We start from the raw sequence: 21,382 nt of genomic DNA on the forward strand, positions 1-21,382 counted from the left end.
TTCAAGGTTTAAACCTGTGTTTTTGAGCAAGAGGGACCACTGGCCCTCTCAAGAAAAAAATAAATATTTGGGGTATAATTTTTACAGGATTCCCTTAAGAAAAGCATTGTTGGAAGTAGCAGCCAAAAAATCAACCACTATGTTGATTTAATAGTATCTGTCCACGAGTAACAGCACATACACACACATGTCAATATTTCACAACTATTGTTCTTGTATTTGAAGGTTTAGTAATGTCATCAGAGCCCACACTCGCCTCGAGTCAAGATACAGCAATAGCTCTGGAGGATCGTATGATGAGGATAAAAGTAAGTACCAACAAGCTGGTGCCTTTCGGATGGGATGTGTATGATCAGAGAGTGGAAAATGAGTATTTTGATTATTCTTGGTCTAATTACTAAAAAGGGCTTATAAATGTTAAGTAATCATTTAATCCAACAGGCATAGAGTCAGTATCTTAAAAGTTTTTTTAAAAGCCAAACAATGAATAAATCAAAATTATAAAAATTCAAATTACTACCCAATGCCATGTTTTTACATTCTTGGCATTTTTTGTTGGTGAGGCAGTTGGGAAAAGGCTAGTAAGACATTGGTCCATTAGAAAACAAATGTTGCTGTTCAGTTTTTCAATCTACCCTGGGAGTGGGGTTAGCCTTGGAGCTTTGTGAGTCTGTTCACTCAGGACAGAATCTGTTTTCGCATTGAATCTCTCAGCAGCGTAGTCTCAGTAGTGAAAACCTTGCTCACCTGGGAGATAGCTTTGTTATAGGAATTTCTTTAGGCAGTTGGGAAAACCAAAAATGTCAGTGCATTCATTGGTTTTGTTTAAGCCCTGGACAGTTTCTGTAGATACTGAACAGATATGGGGTATGAGTTATAAGATATGGTCATGAGTTATAGGAATTCTGGAACCAAAGAATGTTCCCAGTGACATTTAAATATGCTAGAGAAATCAGTAAACTGTCTTGTGGAATGTATTTTTCTATTTTGGCAGAAATTGTAAATATAGTGATAGGACATGAGTTAAGTTCCTTTTGTAAGTGTATAGGCTTTTGTAGTTGTTGTTTTGAATTGTTTTGTTTTTATGGGAAATGTGCAGATTCAGGTAAGAGCTAGGTGGTTATAATGATGTCACATTTCAGCTACTCTTGCTGTACTTCTGAATGCACAGGCAGGAAGGTCTTCTCCATTCAAAACACCAATGCAAGGAGTGTCTGAAATCCATATGTAATTGTCATGCTCTAGCTTAGGTTTCAGCTATGTTCCTCTAAGACTTTCCTAGAACTGTCAATAGGAGGTAAAAATAAAGCTGTTTGTATTTTCCTTCCTTTCTGTGTCCCAGCAGAAGACTACACTATCCAAACACTCAACAGTCAAATCTCAGGACCACAGACCATTAGTTCTTGAAGGAACCAGATTTTAGAGATGAGGAAAGCAGTACCTGAGAAATGGAGAGTTGTTGGTTCAAGGAAAGTTACTGTGGCAATATTTGGTAACCGAAAATTTGAGGACAGAAAAATTGAATTTTAGGCCACCTTAATTCTCCTCAGCAAGTTTTTGCTGTTAGGATATAATCTGAGAACATCACTGAAACAAAGACTAGTATATCCTTTCTTAACAGAAAACTCACAAGTTGTTTCTTTTTTAAAATTCTTCAATAGTCTCCCTTTTTTACTTCCCTTTCAAGTTTTGTTGAAGAGTAGGTAATTACTTAGAGGTTACATTTTGCAACTAATTTATACTAGACAGTTATGCCAACAGTTAATTTGCTGAAAATAAGTCATTCTGTAGGTGATTTACTGAGGGTTAGAAGTGAGATGAGTTACTAGTGCACCTGCTTTAAATTTTTTCCAGGCTAAAGTTACTGTGGCCAAGCTTCACGGCATAGAATTAATTCTAGGGTGCCAGTTGCTCATTTATCGGTGTGTTAGAAAGAGCCAACAGTCACTCTTTCTGAGGGACATCCTGACCTTACTAGCTGAAACTCCCTGAGCTCACATCCCAGGAGGAATGGGGTGTTCTTGGTCCTAGTGCCTGTCCTTGGTCAAAGCCTCAGTTGTCACAGCAGGAAAGCATCCCCTCCACCCGCTCTGCTAACTGTTAAGGCCGGTGCTCTACACAGGACCAGCAGCATCACATCAACAACCTTTTACTACCTTTCAGAAGTGCAACCAAGAAAGACTATATTTGGGGAAAATTGCCTGAAGACACTATAATACATCCTTCTTCCCAATACATATAACCTATCCCAAGATTAAACCCGCTTGTCTGAAACCACACGCCTGAGTCATACCATGTGTCTCCAGTGGAATTGCTTGTCTGGAATGCTGCTGGCCTGTATTGACAGCATGATAAGAGATAACTCCATGAAATGTGTTGCTGTGCTTACTTTAAAGATACTGTTATGAAGTTCATTCACTCAACAAATATGTATTGATCCCCTACTACATGCCAGGCGCTGTTGTAGGTAGTTAGGAAAACAGCAGTGAACCAAATGGAGAAAGTCCTCACCCTCCTGGAACTTACACTGGAGTGGGGGAGGCAGTCAGAGCTGCTGAAACAGCAACCTGTGCACAGGGATTTGGGGGCCTGAGAGGGACTAGAGCAGGGTGAGGGGTACAAAGTGATTGGGGTGGGGTGGATTTAAATGGAGTGGTCAAGGTAAGCTGCTGTGATAAAGTGATATTTAAGTGGAGATGCGAATGAAGCAAAGGAACAAGCCATGCAACTGTCCAGGAAGAGCATCCCAGCCCTAGGGAATGGTGGATGTGAGGGCCCTGAGGCTGGATGGACCCAGCCAGATCACAGGATCACAAGGAAACCAGCATGACTGGGGTGGAGTGAGCAAGGGGTGGTCATAGGGGATAAGCCAGGAGAGGAACAGGGGAAGATCTTGTAAGGCCTCAAAGGCCATGGCATGGATTCGGTGGGAGCCACTGGAGAGTGTTGAGCAGAGAAAGACACACAACTGAACTTGTTTTGAAAGAATTGCCCTTGCTGCCCCATGGAATGTAGACTGCACAGGGGCAGGGATGAGAGCAGCGAGACAGTAAGGGCCTCTCGTAGTGCCCAGGTGAGAGGGGGTGGTGGCTTAGGCTTGGGGGTAGTGATGGACATGGGGAAAGGTGGTCAGATTCTGGATATATTTTGGAGGCAGAGCTCGCTGAATGTGTTGATGATGGCAAGTCACTGAACCTCACTTTCCTCTCTACAAAATAGGGATAAAAACAGGTACCTATCATTGGGCCATTAAAACATGAGATGTGTAGAACAATGCCTGCATCGAGTAAGCACTCCGTGCTAGTTCCTAATGCCATTACTGTCACCACCATCATCGTGCTTTTGAGTTAGATGTGGATGTGATGGGGAGGTCCAGGAGGATTCTAAGGCTCCTGTCCTGAGCAAATTGGATATATGGAATTGTGCTTTCCTGATATGGGGAAGACTGAAGGAAGAGCAAGTTTTCAAAGTGATGGGAATTCCCACGATTGAATGTTTTTCCTTGTGTGTGTCTATATTTTCCTTTGCTTTATAATGAATAACTATAAATTAGCAAGTAATAACTGATCAAGTAATTACCAAAACAAGTAATTCTAACCCATTTGATCATGTAATTCATACTCACCAAATGAAATGGTTGGGAAGTTATTTTTACAAGCACACATTTTAAGATTCTTTCTAAAAATACCAAGTAGGGAAAACAAAAATATCCTCTCCCTAAAAATAGAGCACACTTGTCTTTCTCACCCTACAGATGATCCGATTTCTCCCTACACGGGCTGGTTGCTGACTATCACAGAGACCAAGCAGCCGCAGCCCTTACCAATGCCTTGTACCGGAGGATGCTGGGCCCCCCTGGTTGACTATCTCCCAGAAACCATCACTCCCCGGGGGCCACTCCACAGGTGAGCAGTGTGTGCAGGGAGAGGAAAATGACCCCTTACCTTTGACTGGACTTTTCTACCTATAAGAAGAAGAAAACCTATTCCAGGTCCCTCCCAAATGAAAATGACCTCTTAAATCAGTGGTACCATGCCTCACTTGACTACCAGCTCCCAGCATATTAGCAGAGCTTGGCCAAACCTTAACCAATGTGCAAAGCTGCCTTGTGGTCCTTTGAATTGCTCCTTGATATAATCTTGCTATGGATATGCATTCTGTGACACTTTTTAGACTGTAAGCAACTTGAAGACAGGGACCTTGTCTTCAACTTTCCTTTATCCCTCAGCTCTTATTCCCTAGTGACTAAAAGACTCTGCATTATGTGATTAGCTCAACCAATGTTTTCTCTGGTTGTGGAGCTCTAGGCTATGTCAGAAGTTAAACTCTATTTCCCTGGAATAAAAGTCTTACATAATTTTTCAAAAAGACTGAAGAGTTGCATTTAATTGTGACTTAATGATCTATCGGTGTATTTCCATCCTCTTCAGAAGTTGCATTAACTTTCATTTCTTTGATCAGGTGCAATATTGCTGTAATTTTTATGACTGAGATGGTGGTGGATCACAGTGTAAGAGAAGACTGGGCGCTTCATCTGCCATTACTACTTCATGCTGTCTTCTTAGGTAAGACTGGATCTAAGAAGAGTCCCAACAAATAGGTTAAAAACATGCAGAGGTAATCCACAGAGATTTCCTTTGACATTGACATCCTGCTTGTCTCATTTCTGAAATATTTGGTCTCCTCTGTTTTTCATTACCCTTTTGTGACATCTGCTCTAAAATTTCAGTTGATTGGTCATTATTTGAAATTGTCCCATTTCTATGATGTAAATGTAGTGGTGCCCCACTAATGCTATTAATACATCTATAAATATATCCAAAATAAGTTGGGCCTTGTTGAGGGTCTTTGGCTAAGGAGATAAATTTAAAAACACGAGACATGGTTGGGACACAAAGGGAAAGAATACAGAACAGGGTGGGCCACATACCAAGCTTTGTAGAGCAAAAATGGGAAGAGAAGACTGAAACGTTCACTTAGAGATGAATAAAATTAGAATCCTTTGGTAACAAGGGATATGCAGCGACAAGAACATCCCAAGAAGGAGGAATGCTAACCACGTCAGACGCTACAGAGAGGTCACGAGAAGTCCATCTATCAGCATTTTATGAGAACATTTTACTTAAGAAATAAAACATTTTATTTTTCCTAAGCCCAACTTCTTTATGTTGGTAACACAAACAATAAAAAAGAAAACTAAACATTCTTTTAACATGTTTCTCCCGGATATCTTGGAATCCTTACAATCCCTGGAATCTAAACGAGCTTAACGTTTGTTTATACTAAGAGATTCCACCGTTTTGTTCCAGGTTTGGACCATTACCGGCCTGAAGTCTTTGAACACAGCAAAAAATTGCTTCTTCACCTCTTGATTGCCCTCTCTTGCAACAGCAATTTTCATTCCATCGCTTCTGTGCTTCTGCAGACTCGAGAGATGGGTGAAGCTAAGACTCTAACTGTTCAGCCAGCTTACCAACCTGAGTACCTCTACACAGGTAACAGAAGGAGCGGCAGAGAGCCTGAGACAGTCACACTTGGAAAGATAACTGAAGGTGCCCATGGAGCCTGAGTTAACTTCTCTCATGCTATCAATATCACCTCCAACTTTCCAAGTGATAAGTTAACAGCACAATAAATACGCACCATTTCACTTCATGTGAACTTGCCTCTCATAAGCCTTTCTTATTATTATTTTAAAATATTTTTCCTGATTATTATGATTACTGCTCCCATCGAATATGTTCCTATTGATACATTAAAAATTTCAATTTCCATAGGCCACAAGCATCAATCTAGAACACCAAAAGGTAATGCACAAAACAGTGACCATCTCCACTGCCTGAGTGCAGGTCCTGGCCAGGGTGCCAAGGTGTCACCTGTGCACCTTCTACTGTCCCTGAAGGAATTTCCACTTTATTGAATGACTGACTTTTTCCTAGATGGCCCCATTAGTGAGAGCCTATTAAAAGCCATTTCTGTTTTGAAACCAAAAATTTCTTCTTAGAAATGGAAGCAGAAGGCATTAGCTAAATCAAAGAAATTATTCTGCTGTGTCAAGCTGTTCATGAAAACTTTCTCCAAAGGGGTGATCAGTGGTTTTCATTTAGGACCAGAACATTAATATATCTTAAAATGATGATGAAGATTACCAACAGAGTTCAGGGGTTACTTTTTAAATTATTTTATACATTACATTGGCACTGGATATGGTATGGCATTTCAATGTCACTAGGTGCTTTCTTCATGACTTTGAAAAGGATGTACCTTTTATTTATCACTTCTATCCTGCACTGTCTTGACTTCTAACAGACATTAACATAGTTCTTTGGAAAACAAATTTGAAGTTATCATTAACTCTGAGACCTAAGGCCCACTAGCCTCAATTTAGGCTCTTTACTTTGAACCAAGCTACACTTAATTGAAAATAGCCTATCAATAGCCTCTTAGAGACACTGAACTCTCTTTACTATAGATGCTGAATTAAACTGAAAAGTTCTGTCTATTCTAAATCCTGAGAATAAGGATGTATTCCATCATGTATGTGGACTTATGCTGAGAAAATTGTAATGTATGTTGTGTATCTCTGAGTGCATTAGTTTTGCATTCATTATACCACTGATGCGGTATAAAATGATTTAGAGTGGAGATTTACCCCCTCACAAAATGCACACGATATCCTTAGGCAAGACAAACAATAGATCGTTAGAGTGGTTGACTCTATAGCACACAGGGAATAGATGTACAAAGAGTATGGTTAATGTCCCCTTTTGGCAAATATTTATTGATCAACCAGTTTCAATGATAGTTACTTTCAGATCCACACTAAAAACCTGTGTGATAGAAAGTGTTCTCTTCCCCTTACTATAATAGGAAACTGAGAGACAGAGAATTATATAAACTCTATGAGTTTACACTGTAAGTGGCAGAGATGCTATTCAAACCCCAGGCACCTCACTTCTAATTCAGTATTACTGTCAGACACACCAGGACTAGGTACTTTTTATGATTATTAAGTAGGGGAAAAGGGATGGTCTCATGTATACATGGTCAAACCCAAGACATACCCAGATGTAGAATGTCAACCAAATGTAGTGAAAAAACAGAGTATTTACTTATACCATATTTTTTAATACCATGCAACATGCTTTATTAAAATATAATATACACATAATATTAAAGCTTCAGGGCACATTTGCTCAAAAAACATTATGTATAACTTACTCACCAGCCATTAAGTGGCTTGTATTCTCAAAAAGGGTATCATTTCACGTGTTTAAGTAGTGTACCACCCAGGAATAATTTACTAAGAGCACAGTTAGTAGTTCAACTATTACAGTTGAACTGTTCCTTGGCCTGGCCTATGCACACATATAAACATACACACACACACACACCTTTCTTTTATAAAAAGCATCAACTGGAACACCAGAGTAGAAAACTGCAGATCACCTCCTGTTCCCAGATACACACTAGTTGACACAGCAGTGCAACTGATTCCAAAAGCCATAGCCAAAATCAAGTGTTTTCTCTCCAAAATTTAAATAACTGCACACTTCTCTGTGCACCTGGGGAACTCATTAAGCATGCTGACAAGCACCCTGCCTAGCACATCCCTCCTGACCTTCTTCTCCCAACAGGTGGCTTTGACTTCCTGAGAGAGGACCAGTCATCCCCAGTGCCAGACTCAGGGCTGAGCTCCAGTTCCACCTCTTCCAGCATCAGCCTGGGGGGCAGCAGTGGGAACCTCCCGCAGATGACCCAGGAGGTAGAAGACGTGGACACAGCTGCTGAAACAGATGAGAAGGCAAACAAGCTCATTGAGTTTCTGACGACTAGGTAATTAGGGTTTTGGTGTCACGCTGATGTTTGCAGGTTGGACTTTTGGAAAAGAGCCAATGCTTCAAACCACACAGATGGAAGAGTGATCCTGGAGTTCTGACAAATTCCTATTTCTCTTCCAACTTGCATCTTCTAGTATCTGCGTAAAAGATAACTGGTAGAAGTTATCTAAGATCCCACTGATGTGACAATTGTTGGGCAGGGAGATTTCGTGGATAACAGTGATGCAGCAGATGGAGGCAGGAGACAGTAATGCCCTGCAGTGAGCATGACTTTCATCATCTATTAGAGCTGCCAGGATCTGGGAGCTCTGAGATATGGCAAAGAACATCACTCTGGAAACCAAGGATATTAGCCACGGTTGGCCCAGGAGCAGCTGCCAAGGGGACCATTATCAGCTCATCTGGTCCAAAGAGTCATTTGTAAAGGGAAGTCAGAAACCAGAAACAATAGGAAGCATTCTAGGAAAGGAATCAAACTAATAATAAATCACAACCAAGAAAAACTGCAAGCGATCCTGTTTTTTCAGATCTTCTGGTTCTTCTAATTAACCATTTAGCTTGTAAGGCTTCAGAATTTCTAACACCTGAGGTCTGGTATTTGCAGAAGGCCATGCTTACCTGTGACCTGGTGGCATGCTTTCTTTCCTCAGTGAGTTAAATCCTGGAAATCTAGTCTGTGTATGTGTTATCTATTATCTTACATAATTTTTCTTTCTATCAATTAATGCAAACAATACAAAAAGAGCGTTTTCCTTTTACAATTAATGACTCAGGTTATTTTGTGCAGCTCCCAGCTTAATGTGGGATTTAATGTGCAGGAAGCTTAGGAAGGGGGCTGATGGCACCTTTCACACAGGGTGTGTGCACATCCAGGGGACTTCAGAGACCTGAATGGTTTGTCAGAGGAAAGGTATCGTCACCTCTCACCATCTGTGAATACCATGTGTTGGGAAAGGCTGTTCTCTGAAATTCTCCCACATGGCTCCATCTTATTATTATTGAAAACCAAGTAAACAACAGATGCTATGTCTTCAGGTTGGTTCTACAATATTTGGCAACTTAATGATGTGATCCTGATAAAAACCTTATCTCTGCAAATGCTAAAATGTGAAAACTGAGTCTATGTCTAAAGCTATATTTTATTTAACATTTTATATCATTTTATTTAACAAGCAAACATGTAGCACCCAGAAAATGCCAAGCACTGCTCTGGTGAATTGGGAGGTTTTCATTTTTTAAATAAATTTAATTTTAAAACATAAAAAAGTATGCCTCCATAAATTAGCTAGATGTGTTTTGAGTGTGCTAGTAAGTTTTATAAGACAGAAATGTGCCCCAAATTAATTAGTAAAATTTTTAAAAATATATTGTACCTTTGGAGTCAGAACTGCATGTATGGGTTTAAAAATGCAAAATGACAGTTATGTTCTTGACATTTTGTGTGTGTTTTTTTAAGGGCATTTGGTCCACTTTGGTGCCATGAGGACATCACTCCCAAAAATCAAAATTCAAAGAGTGCTGAACAGCTCACTAATTTTCTACGTCATGTTGTATCCGTATTTAAGGATTCCAAATCAGGTACTTCATCCTATTTGCCCAAATCCCTCTTTCAGCATTTTTCTGTAATGGAGCTCACTCTCTCTACGTGCCTACACACCTTGCGATGTGGTCCTGACACTCCACTTCAATGGCATAAGCACATTCATGGGGAAGTTTGAAGCTTATTTCAGATGCTGCCTAACTGAATGATAGTTAATACCATGTATATTTGCATTATGCTCTATTAAATAATTCCCCCAACCTCACTGTTCTACTAGCTTCATTTACCTTGCTAGAATTAAACTGTGCCCATATTAATTTTATTTAAAGAAGACCATGAGCAATAAATCTCATAATTGACTCCAATCAATCTCAACTATGAAAAACAGTCAGTCTGGTTAAATGTCTGGCTGAAATGGTCAAACTGGTTTAAAAAAAGAAAGGAATCGGTGATAAAACATTTTTCACTTTAAAAGTGTTTGCTTAACAATTCCTGTGCAAATGACCATTCAATATTCTGAACACAGTGTGAGTGAGTCCTATTTAAATATAGTAGCATCGTAATTCCTCAGCGGAATTCCTATCAGATCCAACTTGGCCTGCGCTGATTTGTGTGTGAAATTTAAATTGATTCCTCCACATGTTGCAAAACTATCTCTACCTTTTCTCTCACACCAGGCCAGCAATATTAAATACAGTTCACTGGCTTTTCCAGCTGCTCTAAAAATTAGCACATTTCCCAGTTTAAAACATTTCAGATTAACCACATCTCTCTTCATTGTCAGAGGATACTTAGGAAGAAAGAAAAAGTACTGATAAACTGAAATGGGAAAGTTATTCTAGGAATGGGATTGCCATTTCTTGTTTTGAATTTCCCTTTTGGAATTTCTTTGAAATATTAAGACCTCAAAAGTCACTTAACAATTGAACACAAACCCAAAGAAAGAAATTTGCTATTTGTATGTGAACCATTAATTTGTCTAAAACGTTTGATTGTATAAAGATAATAAAAGATGAGGAAATATATGAATGCCTTTTACTGAATTCTCAGCAGGTACTTCAGGCTGCTTAAAATCTAAGTCTTTTCGCATCTTGATCAAGCTATTTTTACTCACTCGGATTTCTTTGTACATCCCTGCTTTCAGCCTGTTTTCACTATACACACACACAATGTGTTCCTGGAAATACTTGTATTAGTCAGAATGGGATAGCTGCTGTAACGAACAACCCCAGAGCTCAGAGGCTTAGCACAAGAGAAGATTATTCCTAGATCATGTGACAGTTCAGTGTGAATGTTCGGCAGGTGGCCTTCCATGAGGTGCTTCGGGGACCTTCTAGCCTGTGGCTCTGCCACCTCTTAAGCTCAGAGGCCTCTGCTGGACCCTCTGAATCCACCAACAGGTGGAGAAAGAGAGAGTGAGTGGAGGATTCCTCAGGATGAGTTGACCCGCCAGGCTTGAATGGGGCATCCAGTGCTGCTTCTCACATTTGACTGACCAGAATTCAGGCACGTGGTCACATCTAATTGCAAGGAAGGCTGAGAAGTGTAGATTCACTCTGTGGCTGGAAATAAAAGCAAACCTTTTCCTTTTCCCAAAGGATAATGTCATTGTGGAGGTGGAGTCCGCAGTCCTACTAGCAAAGTTCTAGCCTTCAAGTTCATTATGATTTAAAAAAGCATTTGCTCATTGCCAGGGGACCTAATCTCCACATAGAAAATGGATTAAGTAGTAAAATGTGACTTGATTAAAAAAAAACATGAAATACTTTTTCGAAACACAGTCCATTCACAAGTTATGAACTGCCGATGTGGGTTTAATGCTGTATTTACACCCTGAATATGTTTGAAGTCCATTTTCCAGGACCCTGTTTTCTCTGCAGGAACATTTTCTCATATAGTCTATTTGTCCCTCAGGTCACATAGCCAAGCTCAGCTAAGAACAATGACATTGAACTATCCCGTCTGGTCCACTTTCACGTGGCAACCAAAGGTGTTGCAGAGCCCCAGCCAAAATCGCTGTTCTCATCCAGTCCTCTGACTCTCGTAGTCTGCTTTTCTCCCTGCAGAGAGGCACGGCAAGTGTACAATTTAATGACCCAGGATTCAGTCATGCACTTTATCTTACATTTTCATTCCCATCTGATTAAATGGCTTTCTGATGACTGAGGTTACCTTTATGCTATTGGAAGAACAAATATTCAGGCAAAAGTTTAAATTATGTCTGGCTTCTTTGCAGCATCTACATTTCAATATCTGCATATTTACAGAGCAAAGACTTTGGCACAAGCTTTAGCTGTGTTTGAGTTGTCTCAATCCACAGGCAAACTCTCTTATGAAGAAAGGAGTGAAAGTATTCTATGTAAAAAAAAAAGTAGTACAGAGGAATAATATAGAAAAATAGCAGGGTAATAAATAATAATACATTTGTGACACATGTTATGTGTCAGGCACTGTGCTAGGCACTTTATCAGTTGTTTAATTTTCACAACAACACTGTGAGGTATATTTTATTATTCATAAGGTAAAGATAAGTTAACAGGCTCATAGAGAACAAGTTTCTTTCCCAGAGTTATAAAGCCCCTAATTCAAAACCAGGATTATCTTGTTCTAAAGCTTCTACCTCTTTCTACTACACTATCCTCCCTAAGATTTATTTAAAATTTGGTTTTAGTTTAAAATGGTTGATTTTCAAATAAGTGCCACCACAAGGTAACTCTGTGCAGTTAGCCTGTTTTAAGCTCACAGGTAACTTTGATGTCCCAAAGTGTACAGAGTAGAGGCTGACGTCTTCCCTGGCTCTTCTTGCCCTAGGTTTCCACCTGGAGCAACACTTGAGTGAAGTTGCGTTACAGACAGCCCTCGCAAGCTCTTCCAGGCACTATGCGGGTCGTTCCTTCCAGATATTCCGGGCCCTCAAGCAACCTCTGTCAGCACATGCCTTATCTGACCTTCTCTCGAGATTGGTAGAAGTGATTGGAGAACACGGGGATGAGATTCAGGTGTGGAAGGGAAGACCACTGAGCGCATGAAGACTGAGCTCTCTTATGTGAATGATGAGAGTTAACTTTCTTTGAGCCTTTTATTAAAAAAATATTAAAGGGTGATTTTTATATTTATGAAATCACTCCAAGGAGTGTTGTTCTAAAAATTAGATAATATCTAATAGTAGATATTACCTCTTTTATACAAGCCAACAACTGGAAATTCTTTAGTGGCTCCTTCTTTGTTGTTTTGGGTGTTGGTTTATTGGGTGGGCAGTAGGGGGCTTATTTTGTGTCATTTTGGGGTTTTGCCACCAACCTGGGATGCAGTTATACGGTCTCCCCACTCAGAGTAGGGATCTTCATTGTACCTGTACAAAGCACCACCCCTCCCTGTGTGGTTAGCCTTCTGTAGACCGAGAAGAGCTGAAGAAGGACTGGAGAGAGCAGTTGCCACAGGAAGACCCTGTAGGTAGAGCAGATCTTCCAGACCTGGGCAGATTGAAAGCCAAAGGCAGTCCAGGCTCTGCCTCTCAGGCCAGGCAGGCCCTTCTTTCCCATCAGAAATGTTCCTGCATCTCAGGAAAGCCTGCACACCTGCAGACGCTACCTGCTTTTCCTCCTTCTGGCCACTGCAAGTGCTTCCCAAAATGCCACTGAGGCACAGGGCATCCTATTCCTCATCTCAATCTCTGGCTTTCAGACATTGCCACTCTGTATCTCAAATGCCCACCCTCCCCTCAGCAGCGGGTGGTGCTTGCCTCCTCCCTGTTGGATTCAAATGAAATTGAGCTGTTGAGGCTCTCGGACCGAGGGAAATAAATCTTTATGCTTATCTGCTAACTCCTAAGCCATCTGAATTTCCTAAGTGGCCCTTAAAATTTGTTTTTAGTCTTCATAAATTAAAGCAGCAATGACTGTCTAAATTTCAATGATATTAACATTATTGGGATAAAGTTTGCATGAATTAAATTCATTGTCAAGAAGTTAACAGTGGCTATAAGCAGTGCAAAATGTTACCTTTGCATGTTTGGCAGGGTTATGTGATGGAAGCGCTCCTCACCTTGGAGGCTGCTGTGGATAACTTGTCCAACTGCTTGAAGAACAGTGACCTCTTAACTGTGTTGTCCCGGTGAGAATCAGCTTAATGACATTTTGAAATCAAATATACTGTACTGAATATTTGGGAGATGCTGGACTTTGGGCAGAGTACAAAGAACAAATCTCATTTCTGAAATCTATTTATGACCTGAAAAAGAATATATGATATTTTCTTAATTTAAAAAAAAAAAGGAAGTTACAACACATAACACATACACACATTATAGAAGTATTTTTAAATGTCAGGAAGATAGACACCAAATATTATCTCTAAAAGATACAAATATTAATGATTTTTTCATTTCCTTTTTTATGTCTTTGGATATTTTTTCAAATTTTATGTGATAATTATCCTATTTATTACATTGGTCAATAGAACCTAAAACTAAATATTATTTTTTAAATGAATACATACAAAGCTCATCTGAACCATGACTATAAAAATAGTTGAAATAATTGTTGACTTTACTTGAAGAAATTCCTACCTTGGTACCTTTTTTTCCCTCCTGCCCATGTTTAATAACCCATTTCAAGTCATTCACAATGCCATATTCTGTTTGTGTAATTGAGCTCATCTGGCTTGAAATTGAGTCAGTAATGTTATCTTGTACCCATTGGGCCTTGTTTCATTTTTAAGTTGAACACTTTTTATGGGCAGATAATTACAGTGTGACTACTACCGTCATACATATTTATCTACATGAACCTACAGATTTACCTAAATCAGTAAAAATTTGTCAAGAATGTTGATAAAAAGTTTTATTTTTTCAGCATGAATAGACTTAGAAATTGTTTTTTATAAATTTTTATAAGTACAAAAAATTCCTTTGATATGAACATTTACTAACTTCTTTATAGATAACATAATTTCCATTTCTGTTCTCCTTATCGGTCACTTAATAGACTATTACAGTTTATACCTATCAGGTACATTTTATTTCATAATTATTCCTACTCAAATTCAAACAAAAAAATAAATGAAAGGTCAATAAACTTTAAGGCCAACTATTGATTTCTTGACACTTTCAATAAGTGGAAGTCGATATTGAGTTTTGTTTTTGTTTTATTGGTGAAGGTTTTCTTGTTTTGTGTTTCATGGCTTGAAGTTTAAGGATGAGGAAAAAGAAATTAATAGAAAGTAGTATTTCCAAAGAATGGTTTCCCTCCTTTAGTGTTTCTCGGTGGCCTTGAAAGGACTCGTTTTGACTGAAGCATGTTGACACTCTATTAAATTTGTTTATTTTTATACCCAGGTCTTCATCACCAGATTTAAGCTCGAGCACTAAACTAACAGCCAGCAGAAAGAGCACAGGACAACTGAATGTGAACCCTGGAACTGCCAGTGGAAATACCGCCACCGCAGAACGAAGCCGGCATCAAAGAAGCTTCTCTGTGCCCAAGAAGTTTGGTGTTGTTGACCGATCCTCCGACCCACCTCGAAGTGCCACACTGGACAGAATTCAGGCTTGTACCCAACAAGCCCTCTCCTCAAAGACCAGGAGTTCATCCTCCTTGAAAGACAGTCTCACAGACCCATCCCACATCAACCATCCCACCAACCTGCTGGCCACCATCTTCTGGGTCACAGTGGCCTTGATGGAGTCTGATTTTGAGTTCGAATACCTAATGGCCTTGCGGCTGCTGAGTAAACTGCTGGCGCATATGCCACTCGATAAAGCTGAGAACCGAGAAAAACTTGAGAAACTCCAGGCACAGCTCAAGTGGGCCGACTTCTCGGGGTTGCAGCAGCTGCTGCTGAAAGGGTTCACGTCCCTCACCACCACAGACCTGACCCTGCAACTTTTCAGTTTGCTGACGCCAGTGTCCAAAGTACCCATGGTGGATTCATCCCAAGCCATTGGTAAAGCCAACGTCGTTCACTCCCGTACAATTCTGGTGGTGGTTGTGTTCATCCTTGGTGTCATAAGATGTTAATAATACGGACTTACTGCGTTTAACAATTCTGCTTAGAAATGGTTCTTTGGGAATAGTTTTTTTTCTCTTGAAATACTAACCAAGTCTTAATTATATTATAGAAGATATTTTGAAGGCAATAGCATAAAGGGGCAGAAGTTATATATAAAATATTAGTGATTTCTTTATGCCTTCCAGACCAAACTGCAGGTGCTACTTATTTATTCCATTGCTCTTGTACAGACTTTTTCCCCTTCTTTTCTTAAGTCCCAAATCTTTTATTTTTATTTATTTTTCTGTTCCTCTTAAAAATTCTCTTGGTTTCCCATTGTTTTGAATTAAGCCAAATCAACAAACAAGATTTTTAATACAATGGCATGTGGTCCAGAATTAATTTCATGAAGCTAGAGCTTAACACAGAGATACTAAACCATTTCTCACCATTTTAAAGAGTCTTTTCAATTACATGACTAAGACTTAAATTGATTGACCTGTGTCCCCTCACACCAGTTTTTCTTAAAATATGTTTTTTGATAAAAATTTCAAACTAGTGCCTCGGTTCAGTTCAACCTGTGCCAATAAAATCTGTGCCAGTCATCCTCATTCACAAACAGATCATGGCAAGGTGACCACTGTGCCTTAAAATTACAAATCTCCCGCAGTGGTTTCTTTGTAACTCATGACATTATGGTTGTACATTTTTGTGGATTTTGTGTTAGATCATATGTAAGGTGCTTCAAAAGACTGCTTTTGTATCACCTCAGAATCAAATCTTTAACATGTCTTCCCGCTGTTAACAGTTAAAACATACTGTGTTCAGCTGTCTCCATTGTATCTTCTCTACTGCAGGGTTTCCACTGAACGTCTTATGTCTCCTGCCCCAGCTGATTCAGCATTTTGAAAATCCCAATCAGTTCTGTAAGGATGTAGCCGAAAGGATCGCTCAGGTACGAGTTATGGTTCCAAACTCGGGCAGGTCCATACATGCCTTCAGGAAGGCCCAATGTCAGACAGAAATACTAGGCAAAGAGAAGACAATGCTTTTCTCAAAACCTGCAAATAGTAACTGATATCACCAGTAATGTACATGTATGGGTGGCGAATGCAAATTGTCTAGTTTGCTTTCATTATTGAGAAAACATTATTGAGAATTTGTGAAAATTATATTAGCCAACCTAAGCACTTCTGTAGCCATCAAAAAATATATCAATCTACTTTCCAGACTGCCAGAACTTACAGTAAAATTGCCAACCTTTCTTCCTGTTCATTGGGCTATTTTATCCCTAATTGGTTTTCTTATCTTAAAAGGTTTGTTTGGAAGAGAAGAACCCCAAACTTTCAAATCTCGCACATGTTATGACGCTTTATAAAACACACAGCTACACAAGGGACTGTGCCACATGGGTCAATGTGGTTTGTCGATACCTTCATGAAGCATATGCTGACATTACCTTGAATATGGTTACCTACCTGGCAGAGGTAAGCTTTTAAATTAAGGATAAAATCTGTCATAGCTTCCATGGGTAAAATATTTATATAGAACTGATAATATACTCTTAACTTCCATTTGTTGAGGGCCTATTAAATGATATATGATATAGTGCTATTGTTGTAGATGCTAATGGAATCATTTTAAATCCTCGCAACAATCGGTGATGTAGATACTATTATAATAAAGAATCTGAGGCTCAGCCAGGTTAAATAATTTGCCATAATTTTAAGGCAGCAGAGCCAGCCATTGAACCTATATATAATAACTGCCTCCAAAGCTTAAACCCCTTCTGTTTACTACATTAATGCCTGTCAGTGCATAGCAGAGAGGAGAATTCCACCCAGATTGCTCTGGGCATTCAAATCTTACTTAAGGAGTTACTGTGTGCCTCGATATGTTCAGTGGTTGTTTGCTCTAATTAACAAAGCATACGTTCTGACATAAACTTTTTATCTTCGCCTTTTGTGTTTTTTTTTAAAACTGCAATGGTATTTTGGTCATAATATCAATGTGTTTCCAGCACATTCGTTACAAACCCCTACCCTGACTTCTGTGTGCCTTGGTGCTAGAAATATTGGACAAGAGATGAAATGTATTCCATTTAACATCTCCAGTTCCCAAGTTTAATACACAAGGTCATGAAATCTATGAAGCAAATAATTGGTAACAGCTAAAACAGCTACCTTGTTTTAGCATTTTCAGTGTTGCTCTTCTTTCCGGGAAATGCATTCATACCTGTCGATGGGACCTGTCAGAAGACATGAGGACAACCCGTCCTAGTTTTCCTTCTAGTTATGTCACCAATCTAGGTGCCAGACAGGTTAAAAAATCAGCCATTTTCTCAAAGAGTCCACAAGCCTGAAACTGTCTACCTAGCAGAGAATAGACGCCTCATCTGTCCACAGTTATAATAATAGTTGCTCCTGCAGGCTTTTGACTTGCACTACAGGCCAGCAACGTGTGGACTGTATTCAGACTATCGACAGCCCAGGATTCATTTGCTCTTTCTACACCCATAATCCCGGCATTTTAAAGAACCTGTCATAAATGCCACCTTGCTGCTTTTAATAATCACCTGGTCATACCTGTCCCTGCAAGAGTTATTAAGCAAGCATGCACATACTTCAGCACACAAGAAATGCTGGAACAATCGATCCAAATGACCTGCTCACAAAGGCAGACGATGCCTGTTATTTTCATTATATATTTCCTTTCTAGTGAAGATATTCATTTTTCCACACAATAGATTTACGTAATTGTTTATTTCCTCATGTACTAACCACTCAGTTACTTCCTTTGACCACTTTTGATGTGGGATTTTAGTGTTTAGGATCATTTCTATCAATTATTTATTTAGCACAGTAAACTTATCATGATGTCTGTCATTTACATTTTCTCATTATTTTACTTTCCTTTTGGGTAATATCACTGATTTTTTTTTCCTGACTGAAAAAGCAGTACATGTTCATAAGAGAAAACGTGGAAGGTACAGAAAAGTTTTTAAAAAGAAAGGAAAAATTACCTAAAATTATAGAGAGAAACGCTATTAACTTTTTCTTCTTTCCAAGGTTATTTCTATATAACACACCCATTCACATCAATACTGGCATCTTCTAATATATAGAAATTGTGTATCCTTTGTTTCCTACTTAATATTACCTGATACCCTGTACTGTGTTTAAAAATGACATTGTATTAACTGCATGATATTTCATCATGTAATTTACTGTTAACTTATATATCCATTTCCCTGGTGTTAAATATTTAAATTGCTTACAGAGCTTTCTTGTTTTGTTTTGTGTATGACGTTTTTACCATTATAAATAAAGCCATGGTGAAATCTCATGCATAAATCTTAGTGTCTACCTATGGCCTGGGGAATGCTCCTAAAAGTGAAATTACTATTTCAAAAGATACAGACCTCTTTAGTGCTCTTGGTCTCATTTGCCAAATCATCCAACTAATATTTCCACTGATGGTAAGAATACCCATTACTTTATCTCCTCCATCAATACTGAATATTATCAATTTCTAGTCTTTGCCAGTCTGATAACCAACAACCTGTATCTTTTGTTTGAATTTATAATTTTTGATAATTAATGGGGTTTGATGCTTTCCTTTTAAAGTTTATTTTCTTATATTTCATTGTGTGAATTTTATACTTATGTATTCACACCTTCCCACATAATATAATACCTTTTGATAATATCTTCACCTCTTCCTAGTCAGGATTTTATTTCCCCTGCTAAGAAAATGTGCAGTCATAAAGGTTTGGGGAGACGTGGGTGCTTCCATGTGAAATCTGGGGTACGACTGACCGCGGCTGCGCTCTGTCCCCTCAGCTGCTGGAGAAGGGCCTCCCCAGCGTGCAGCAGCCCCTGCTGCAGGTGATCCACAGTCTGCTCAGCTACATGGACCTTTCCGGCGTCCCTGTCAAACAATTTAATGTGGAAGTGCTGAAGACCATTGAAAAATATGTGCAAGTGAGTATTCGGATAACTTCACTTAGCAACCAGAGAGTCGTTCCAGAAAGACTGAGGCTTTGCCTGTAGCCTGGCCACAACACTGCCTGGGTGCCAGGCGGTGCATTCATCCCTTGACATCCACGACACAGTGAAGGCAGTCAGGAGTGGGCGTTGACCACGCCCTGAGTAGTATGCTGCAGAGAAAGGCAAGGCAAGAGTTTGGTGTATTCCCATGCCTACAGAGGACACATTTCTGCCTACTGGGGCCGCAGGCTGGGTGGACAGGGGCAGGCTGGGTGGACAGGAGCAGGCTCTTATTTTCAGTATCCAATTTCAGAGAAGGAAAAGGGAGAAGGAACTTGCATGTGTGCCAGGGTCTAGGCTTGGTGTTTCAACATGTGAAGGGTTATGCAGAAGTTAAAATCATCACTTCAGAGTGGAGGGAACTATGGTTAAGAAATTTACGTAAATGCACTTGAATATACTCCCACAAACAAACAAAAACTGTTGTGGGGATAAATAAAGCAAGATGACAAAATGTGAATAGTTGATGAAGAGTGCAAGGAGATTCATTATACTAGTCTCTCTGTTTCTGTGTATATTTTAATATTTCCACAATAAATAATCTTTAATTTAAAAAAAACAAAAAACGAAGAGACTGGCCCCAAGAACTCAGCAAAGGGTGGAGCTGGTATTTGACCCCAGGTCCACCTGGCTCCAAAGCTAGCACTTTTGTTTCATTGTACCGGGCAGCCTTCCCAGCAGGACACTTGGTGAACACCAATAAACGTCTACGGACTGATTCCTTAAAGTCATACTCTGAGACTACCAGAAAAAAAATAAAAAATGAAAATTAAAATAAATATCAAAAAAAGCAAACAGACCAGAACAAGTGTCTAGAGCCTGTAAGTTAGCTTGAAACACAGGACCACAGACTGAAGGAGGGAGGCCCCAGGCGGTGGGAGCAGTGCAGGGCCACCGTGGGCTTCCGTGGAGAGGGCCAACTCAAGAGCTCAGACACCTTTTCCTCCCCATTTTATTTACTCCCCTGTTTCTTCTCTGGAGTGTACTTGGTGACTTGCAGAATTCAAGGGCAAATGCTAGGTTTTCTCTGGTTTAAACTCAATGACAAAGCCATACAGTATAAATTTTAGGCATTCTTTTCCATCTTTACCAATCACATTACTTACAGAAAATTATTTCATTCTAAAAGTGACTTCCAAGCATCATTTTTTTCATTTTTCAAGTGATACCGCTCTAATACTTGTGCCACATATGGTGAACGTTCGATAATGGTTTATCGCTTCCTTCACTCACAGGGGACAGAGGGCCAGTTCACATCTCTCTACTAACGTGTGCCCCATCTCATTGTTTTACTGGGCTGTCGTTCTCTCTTAGGCCTGTGGGCCATCTCTGGGACTCAATATCTTGCCTTGAATAGTGGCTCATCTCACATTCAAACCATGGCCTCCCTTGTGCAGAATTTAATAGGGAAGACAATGTATTTTCTTTCGTGTGCCTGGACTGCAAAGCCTAGGCAAAAAAAATAATAATAACTATTATCAAGTTGGTAAATCTATGTTTCCAATTTTTATGGGAAAAGCACCTCAGTCTCACTGGGGTTGGCAGAGAAACAAAGATGTGCCCATAAGGAGAGGAAAGGCATTCTAGGATGGAGGAGCATGAGTGAGGGCACAGAGGCTAAGACACTTTACCTGGTTCGAGGGACTGCAGCAGTAGCCCGGGGCAGGCGACTCCTGCAGGCCATGCTCAAAGAGTGTGCGCTCTACCCTGTCCACCAGAGGGAACCCTTGAGAGAATTCGGGGAGGTGGCTTGGTCTGAAGAGTTCTAGAAAGATCACTCAAGCTGGACCTGCTGGACTTAAGCAGAGCCTGCAATCAGGGAGCCTAGTTAAGGCACCATTGAAACAGTCCAAGCAAGGTGGGAGAGGATTCGGCAGAGCTGGTACCAGCAGCCATGGAGAGGAGGGAGCAAATTACCAAGAGGGAGGGAAAGAGAAGAGTTAAGAACTTCCAGATTCCTGGGC

General features: G+C 39.8%; 1 protein-coding gene across 1 annotated transcript in view; it reads left to right on the plus strand.

Annotated features, from left to right (window-relative positions):
* Nucleotides 1-21,382, plus strand: part of FRY (furry homolog (Drosophila)) — a 315,457-nt gene that overhangs the window by 247,262 nt on the left and 46,813 nt on the right. The window contains exons 36-47 of the mRNA XM_012642124.1: nt 226-308; nt 3,755-3,905; nt 4,462-4,565; nt 5,310-5,495; nt 7,638-7,836; nt 9,298-9,419; nt 12,193-12,380; nt 13,400-13,494; nt 14,717-15,324; nt 16,227-16,324; nt 16,686-16,856; nt 19,212-19,352. Coding sequence (XP_012497578.1) covers nt 226-308; nt 3,755-3,905; nt 4,462-4,565; nt 5,310-5,495; nt 7,638-7,836; nt 9,298-9,419; nt 12,193-12,380; nt 13,400-13,494; nt 14,717-15,324; nt 16,227-16,324; nt 16,686-16,856; nt 19,212-19,352 — 2,146 coding nt within the window. The remainder of the gene's footprint in view (nt 1-225; nt 309-3,754; nt 3,906-4,461; nt 4,566-5,309; nt 5,496-7,637; nt 7,837-9,297; nt 9,420-12,192; nt 12,381-13,399; nt 13,495-14,716; nt 15,325-16,226; nt 16,325-16,685; nt 16,857-19,211; nt 19,353-21,382) is intronic.

The sequence above is a fragment of the Propithecus coquereli genome, unplaced genomic scaffold (assembly GCF_000956105.1).
Source record: "Propithecus coquereli isolate 6110/MARCELLA unplaced genomic scaffold, Pcoq_1.0 Scaffold175, whole genome shotgun sequence".
Taxonomy (NCBI): domain Eukaryota; kingdom Metazoa; phylum Chordata; class Mammalia; order Primates; family Indriidae; genus Propithecus; species Propithecus coquereli.